The sequence below is a fragment of the Rhincodon typus genome, chromosome 38, assembly GCF_021869965.1.
Source record: "Rhincodon typus isolate 14 chromosome 38, sRhiTyp1.1, whole genome shotgun sequence".
Classification (NCBI taxonomy): domain Eukaryota; kingdom Metazoa; phylum Chordata; class Chondrichthyes; order Orectolobiformes; family Rhincodontidae; genus Rhincodon; species Rhincodon typus.
Genome location: NC_063369.1, coordinates 16,786,817 through 16,795,183, shown reverse-complemented (window position 1 = coordinate 16,795,183; position 8,367 = coordinate 16,786,817). Strand labels below are relative to the sequence as shown.

Sequence of the window (8,367 nt, the reverse complement as noted above, 5' to 3'; positions counted from 1 at the left end):
GACAGTAATAGGGGAGGGGTGTGAGAGGTGGGGGATGACAGGGGTAGGGGAGGGGGGTGAGAGACCAGGGATGACAGGAATAGGGGAGGGGTGTGAGAGGCAGGTGGTGACAGGGGTAGGGGAGAGGGCTGAGAGGCGGGGGATGACAGGGGTAGGGTAGGGGGAATGAGAGACTGGGGATGACAGGGGTAGGGGAGGATATGAGATACTTCTGACAGAAGGGGAGTGGGTGGGTGATGAGAGACCAGTGACAACAGGAGAGCGGGTGAGCTGTTTAATCCACTCAGTTTTTGCGTAAAATGCATATACCTTTTCATGAGGTTTTGCAAGACCACGATCAAGCCTGAAACAGCAGCTAGCTATGTTCCAGCCTCTATTTTGAAAGAACGATGATCTAAAGTTGTGAAATAGCCGATAGCACTCACTCAGCCGCTGCTGCCTGGACATTCCCACTGTGGTGGTCTCAGACTCCCAGCTGGGAAGCTCTGCCAAGGGCCTATAAGCCTGCACTTACACACTCACCGGTTTGCAGATAGGCTCAACTGTCTTCAGCATGTATGGAAGAAAGATTTCTAGGAGAGAATCCCGAACGAACTGCCTCCCAGCTGACGTACTGTCAGAGTCAAACTTCTACAGAGGAAGAGATGACAAGCTGATTACTGACCAATCCCAGCAATCAGAATTGGGTCACAATCTTCGATGCTGAAATACAAATCCTTTCCGCGATATAAACACAAAGAGGAATTGAGTTAACAATTCAAGTCCAATATGGCTCCAATTTTCTAAGTCACACCAGTCTCAAAAAATTAACTCTGTTTCTGTCTCCACAGATACTGCCAGACCCTTGCTGAGTTTCTCTGGCACTTTCTGTTTTTATTTCAGATTGCATCCACAGAATTCTGCTTTTAACCTTGCCGTGATGGTTGGCTTATCTACACAAGGCAGCCTTACATTTGACTGCCTCCTACTAACTGGTCAGAATGTCCTAGTGGTCTCTCTTTATACCCCTATTGAAACGACGTGCTCCCTCTCTAAAGACACCCAGACTTGGGCATAACCGGGGAAGAGGGGCAGTTAATCAGGTATCATGTGCCCCTCCACGTGCCCGTTGCCTGAGCCTGTTAATGACCACCTTGACCGAGCCCAGGACCAGACCCACGACGCAGCCTTCCAATCTGCCCATCCCCTTCTGTACTGGGTGCCCAACGTTCCAGAAGGTGGGGTTGAAATGCAAATAAAACTTCAGATTTACACCCTTCCAAAAAAAACAACGAGAGGGACACTGCAGCCTCACACACACAATCGCTCTTTCGATATTTTCCCAATCAACCTGTTCAGCCGCCTTCTGGAAAAGGTGAGACATGAACCAGGGCCTCCTGGTTCAGAGATAGGGACACCATCACTGGCCACAAGATCACCTCAATGTTGGTGAAGCCTTTTGTGGAGTACTGTGTCCAATTCGGGTTGCCCTTTTGTAGGAAGGATATTATCAAGCTGGAGAGGGTTCAGCAGAGATTTACCAGGATGCTGCTGGGAATGGTGGGTTTGAGTTATAAGGAAAGAGTGGATAGGCTGGGACTTGTTTCACTAGAGCATAGGGAAGTTAAGGGATAATCTTATAGAGGTTTATAAAGTCATGAGGGGTGTAGGTAAGGCAAATGGTAGCTATCCTTTTCCCTAGGGTGGATGATTTCAAGACTAGAGGGCATATTTTTAAGGTGAGAGGGGAAAGATTTAAAAATGACATGGGGACAATTTTGTACACAGAGAGTGGTTTGTGTGTGGAATGAGCTTCCAGAGGAAGTGGTGGATACGGGTACAATTACAACATTTAAGAGACATCTGGTTAAGTTCATGAATAGGAAAGGTTTGGAGGGATATGGGCCAAACGCAGGCAGGTGGGACTAGTTTAGAACTGCACAGCACAGGAATGGGCCCTTCAGCCGAACATGACGCCAAATTAAACTAATCCTTTCTGCCTGCCCTTAGAACATAGAACATACAACACAGAACATAGAACATAGAACATAGAACACAGTACAGCACAGTACAGGCCCTTCGGCCCACGATGTTGTGCCGAACTTTTACCCTAATCCTAAGGTCTATCTAACCTCCACCCCTACCTTATACTACCATCCATATGCCTATCTAATAGCCGCTTAAATGCCCCTAATGAGGCCGACTCCACTACCCTCTCCGGCAATGCATTCCACGCCTCTACCACTCTCTGATTAAAGAACCTACCTCTGACATCTCCCCTATATCTACCTCCACTCACTTTAAAACTATGCCCCCTCGTAACTGCTACCTCCACCCTAGGAAAAAGACCCTTGGTCCATATCCCTCCATTCCTTGCATATTCACGTGCTCATCTAAAAGTCCCTTAAACATCCCTGTTGTATCTGCCTCCAACACCTCCCCTGGCAGCTCGTTCCACACTCCTACCACTCTCTGTGTAAAAACCGCCCCTGACATTTCCTTTGAACTGCCAAAGTGCAACACCTCACACTTACATGGGTTAAACTCCACCTGCCATTTCTCCACCCATATGTGCAACTGATCTATATCCCGCTGTATCCTTTGACAACCTTCTATACTATCTACAATTCCACTGATCTCTGTATCGTCTGCAAACTTATTAACTCACCCGTCTCCATTTTTTTCCAAGTCATTTATGTATATCACAAACGGCAGAGATCCCAGTACAGATCCCTGTGGAACACCACTATGCATGGACCTCCAGCTTGAAAAACAACTTTCCACCACAACCCTCTGGCTTCTATGGGCAAGCCAATACTGAATCCATGTGGCCAAGTCACTGTGGATCCCATGCATCTTAATCTTCTGGATGAGCCTACCATGAGGGACCTTGTTGAAAACCTTACTAAAATCCAGGTAAACAACATCCACTGCTCTACCCTTATTGATCACCTTCGTTACCTCCTCGAAAAATTCAACCAAGTTAGTAAAGCATGGCCTGCCCTGCACAAAGCCATACTGACTGCCCCTGATTCGGCCATGCTTTTCCAAATGGGTCTAAATCCTATTCCTGAGAATTGTCTCCAACAGCTTCCCAACCACCAATGTGAGACTCACTGGTCTGCAGTTTCCTGAATTATCCCTACTTCCCTTCTTGAATAGAGAAATAACATTAGCTACTCACCAGTCATCTGGGACCTCTCCAGTGGTGAGCAAGGATACAAAGATCTTGGTCAAGGCCCCAGCAATCTCCTCTCTTGTCTCTCTCAATAACCCGGGGTAGATACCGTCAGGCCCTGGGGACTTATCAACCTTAATGCTCTTCAGGAGATGCAACACTACTTCTTTCTTGATTTCAAAATGCCCTAGCATATTAGCCTGCTCCACACAAATCTCACTATCCTGCATATCCTTCTCCTGGATGAAAACCGAAGCAAAGCACTCATATAGGATCTCACCCACACCCTCTGCCTCTAAGCACAGTTCCCTTCTTTATCCTTGAGTGGTCCTACCTTCTCCCTAGTTATCCTCATGTTTTTAATGTATGTATGGAATGCCTTGGGATTCTCTTTAACCCTACTTGCCAAGGTCGTGTCATTGCCCCCTACTTGTTCTCCTAATTCCCTGCTTGAGTTCTTTCTTGCATTCCTTATACTCCTCATGGGCCATGTCCAATTTTAGCTTTCTAAACCTTACATACCCTTCCTTTTTTCCTTCTGACTAAATCCATAATCTCCCTTGTTACCCAAGGGTCCCTTACCTTGCCATCTTTGTCCTTCCTCCTTACTGGAACACGTTGGTCCTGACCTCTCATCAGCAGGTTTTTAAACAATTCCCACATGTCAAATGTGGATTTTCCTGGTAACAGCTCCTCCTAATTAACACTCCCTAACTCCTGGCTAATACTTACAAAATTTTCCCTACCCCAGTTCAGTACCTTGCCACAAGTTTAGTTTGGGATTGTGGTCGGCATGGACTGGTTGGGCAGAAGCATCTATTTCTGTGCTGTATGACTCTACGACTCCTTTTACACTATTTTAAGAACTCATAAAGAGAAATAAAGCCAAACTAGTAAGGAATAATCCTTTAAAGGGCAAATAAAACTCTAGGAAACTTACTTGATCAAACTAAAATGTGATTCTGGAAGCTGATAATGTACTCCAGTTCCCTTGGCACTAACTGACTGCAGAAAGTCTCTTGTGCACCAGAGAACACAGCCTGCTCCCTCTCCAAGGCTAACCTGGTGCAGATGTAACCAAACAATATCCTTTCATACCATTTTGATTAACCAATTTAACCAAAGCAGATTAAATAAGCAGGAGACAGCTTTGCAGAGAGGCACTGAAACTAAACATAACTCGAAAGGAGAGTTACAACATTTAAACTGAAATTTGATCTGGGGGACTGATCATTCACTCCAGCCCCTGTGGGACCTACCAGTCTCAGAAGGCCTGAGTCATTCCAACACACACCATATGATTCCACTCCAAGGTCAGCTTTATTAGTGCACCGAGCGTTTTATTGAACGATGCTACTCACCTCTGTATCTTGACAATATAAAGGAACATACCATCAAAAAGCCAGAGCAACAGGACATTGGATAATATCTGTTGTCTCGCTCACGAACAACAAATGGGGATTACAACTCCCTCCAGTTCACACAGTCTTGAAGATATTATGATGGGACCCACTCACGCTATGAGCTGTACAATCATCAGTCACACACCACTCACGCTGGGCAACACCTACCTTCAGTACTCGCACTTGTGTGTTGTCGAGACGTTGGCTAACTTCAGCAGAGAGCCCAGTGGCTGGCTGCGTAGAAACTAACAAGTGCTGAAAGGTATAAACTGCATCTTCCAGCAGCTGCAAACAGAAGACAACGAGAGAGGGAATGCATGAAATGGGTCCCGTGAGACTCACACCGTTAGATTTTTGTTTCCATTCATTGATGTCTCATTGATATGGTCAGCAATTATTGCCCAAACTTAACTGACCTTCAGACGATGAGTCAGCATAGTCCTTGTGTATATACACCCACAGTGATGTTAGATGGGGAGTTGTTTTCCATTTGTTAATGGGATTTGGCCATTACAGGCTAGGCTATCATTTATTGCCAATCCCATATTGCTCAGAGGGTCTGAGTCTGGAGTCACATGTAGGCTAGACTGGGGAAGGCAGATTTCCTTCCCTAAAGAGCATTAGTGAACCAGATGGATTTTTAACAGCAATTGTTGCATTAGACTAGCTTTTTATTTTAGAGATAGTAAGAGCCTCTCTGCTCCTATGATGCTGCATGGCCTGCTGTGTTCATCCAGCCCTGCACCTTGTTGTCTCTTTTTATTTTAGAGTCTGTTTTTAAATTCAAATTTCACCATTTGCTATGTTGGGATTCGAACCCATGTCCCCAGAACATTCAGCCCCTCACGTTGAAACTGGCCCTCTGAAACAGCCAAACAATCAGACCCACAATCTCTCATTCTTTCTCCATCATTCTGCAATATTTGCTCTTCAAGCCTTTATCCAATTCTCCATGGAAAGTTACAAATGTGTCCATCAACTTTTCTGGCAGCGGGGTCCAGAAATTTGCTGCTTGAAACAAAAAAAACTCCTCATCACGGATCCCAATCTCTGCTTCAACAACACCTCTGCTGGTACAAACACTTTTGGTTCATTCATACTGTCAAATAAATAGAATTTATTTAATAATTATTGCATGCTTCTGTGAAATCTTCCCTTAATCTTCCATATGTTTATAATCTCACCTTCTCTGTGAAACTGAAACTTTCCATCCCTACTCACATTCTAATCAATCTCCTCAGCATCTTCCGACAAAGTCTAAGGTTTGGTACTTAGAATTTTTTTAAAAATCCCATCATGGGATGTGGGCATCGCTGACTGGGTCAGCATTTAATGCCCGTCACTAGTTTCCCCTTGAGAAGGTGGTGGTGAGCTGCCTTCATGAACTGCTGCAGTCCTTGTGCTGTAGGTGCACCCACTAGGAAGAGAGTTCCAGCATCTTGATCCAGTAATACTCAAGGCAATGTATTTCCAAGTCAGGATGCTGAGTGGCTTGGAAGGGAGGGGAACTTGCAGATGATGGAGTTCCCATGTGTCTGTTCCCCTTGTCCATTAGGATGGTAATGGTCATGGGTTTGGAAGGTGCTGTCTTGAGAGCATTTGTGAAGTTCTGCAGTGTATCTTGGAAATGGTACACACTGCTGTTACTCAGCATTGGTGGTGGAGGGGGTGAATTTTTGTGGATGTGATGCCAAACAAGCAGGCTGCTTTGTCCTGGACAGTGTACAGATTCTTGTGCGTTGTTGGGGCTATACTCAATGAGGCAAGTGGGGAGTATTTCATCTCACTCTGACTCAGGCCTCATAAACAGTGGACAGGCTTTGGAGGGTCAAGAAGTGAGTTACTTGATACAGGATTCCAAGTCTCTGACTTGCTCTTATAGCCACAGTATTTATTTGGATGGTTCAATTCAGTTTCTAGTCAATGGCAATCCCCAGGACGTTGGTAGTGGGGACTCTGTGATGGTAATGCCACTGAATGCCAAAGGACAATGGTTAGATTCTCTCGTTGAAGCCTGGCATTTGCATTGTGCAACTGCTATGTGCCATTTGTTAGCCCAAGCCTGGATATTGTCCAGATCTTGTTGCATTTGAACACAGACTGCTTCAGTATCTGAGGAGTCACGAATGGTGCTGAACATTGTGTAATCATCGGCAAACATCCCCACTTCTGACCTTATGATGGAGGGAAAGTCATTGATGAAGCAGCTGAAGATGGTTGGGCCTAGGACATTACCCTGAGGAACTCCTGCAGAGATGTCCTGAAGCTGAGATGACTGACCCCTAACAGCCACGACCATCTTCCTATGTTTCAGCTATGACTCCAACCAGCAGAGAATTTGCCCCCGATACCTATTGATTCCAGTTTTGCTCGGGCTCCTTGACATCACACTTGGTAAAATGGACACAATATTCCAGCTGAGGTCTAACCAATGATTTTGAAAGTTTCACTGTAACCTCATGGCGCTTTTGTTACATCCTTCACTTTGCAAAGGCTCAGAACAAAAATTAGAATCCTGCATTTTTTCAAAATCAACTTTCCCTGCTGCCTTCAAACTCTAAAAGTTTGGATGTGCCCTTGTGAAAATGCAGCTGCTCCCTGAATATTCACCCAAAGGTTACATCTAAGCGCTGTCAAGAGTCAATAGCACAGCATATTCTGCGGAATGCTTTCTTTGCCTCCGTTGGTTGTGTTTTCATGTCTGAGTCACAAGATTCAGAGTTTAAGTCCTGATCCAGCAGTTGAGTGGAAAAATCATGGCTGACACCCAATGCAATCCTGAGGAAGTGCTGCACTGTCAGAGGTGCCGTCTTCCACATGTGACGTCAAACTGAGGGTCCACCTTCCCGCTTGGCCTGAAGTTAAAGATTCTTGGCACTTTTGGGGAAGAGGGAGGGAGTTATTCCTCCTGCTCTGCCCACTATGTGGCCCTCAAAGGACACGGGAAAACCAAATTTGCCACCACAGCCCTGCTGAGGAGAGCTAGCCTTGTGTGAATGGGCTGCTGTGTCTCCTCATTATAACAGTGACTACACTTCCAGTGGCTGTGAAGCGTCCAGTGATTGTAAAAGGTGCTACACAAATGCAAGTCTTCCTTTCATTTTACTCTCCTGATCTGGCAGAAAGGAGACACTCGGGAAGGGACAACTCTTTCATGCAGAGGGTGGTGCATGTATGAAATGAGCTGCTGGAGGAAGTGGTGGAGGCTGGGTACAGTTACAACATTTAAAAGGGATCTGGATGGGTATATGAATAAGAAGCTTTTAGAGGGATATGGGCCGAATGCTGGCAAATGGAACCAGGTCAGATTGGGATGTCTGGTTGGCACGGATGGGTGAACCAAAGGGTCTGTTTCCATGCTGTACGAATCTAATAAGAAACTGAACCTACCGTTAACTTTGACCGAGTCAGTCCCCCAACAGGAATGAGCTCCATGGCTTTCACCTGAGAGGCTGTTGATTTACAGTAACCTCCAGAACAATGGCTGGCTCGCCTTTGTAATTCAATGAGGTTTTTTAAAAACTTCCTTAGTTTCATCTAATTACATCCTGTTTTCCACTATTGAACAGTGTGTGCATGGTTGTGTGCAGGTTAATCTATTTTGCGTGGATTTATTTCTGCAAGTGTAGGTTTATATATCTGCGAGCAGGCTCACGTGTGCTCTGGCATGACATTTGTGCACATGTATTTGTCTGTGTGCGAGTGTCAATTAGCCCATCAGTCCCTTGTGTGCAGGCATGTGTGATTGTCTGTGTTTGTATGTCTGCGTACATAGGTGCACATGTATGTGTGTGTGGTTGTGTGTCT

The 8,367-nt window shown here is 45.5% G+C and overlaps 1 protein-coding gene across 3 annotated transcripts in view; it reads right to left on the bottom strand.

Moving 5' to 3' along the window:
* Nucleotides 1-8,367, bottom strand: part of LOC109923634 (protein Niban 1-like) — a 50,508-nt gene that overhangs the window by 5,954 nt on the left and 36,187 nt on the right. For all 3 annotated transcript variants that reach the window (XM_048618008.1, XM_048618007.1, XM_048618006.1), the window contains 2 exons: nt 4,729-4,845; nt 523-630 (listed from right to left, as the gene is read on the bottom strand). In XM_048618008.1, coding sequence (XP_048473965.1) covers nt 523-630; nt 4,729-4,845 — 225 coding nt within the window. The remainder of the gene's footprint in view (nt 1-522; nt 631-4,728; nt 4,846-8,367) is intronic.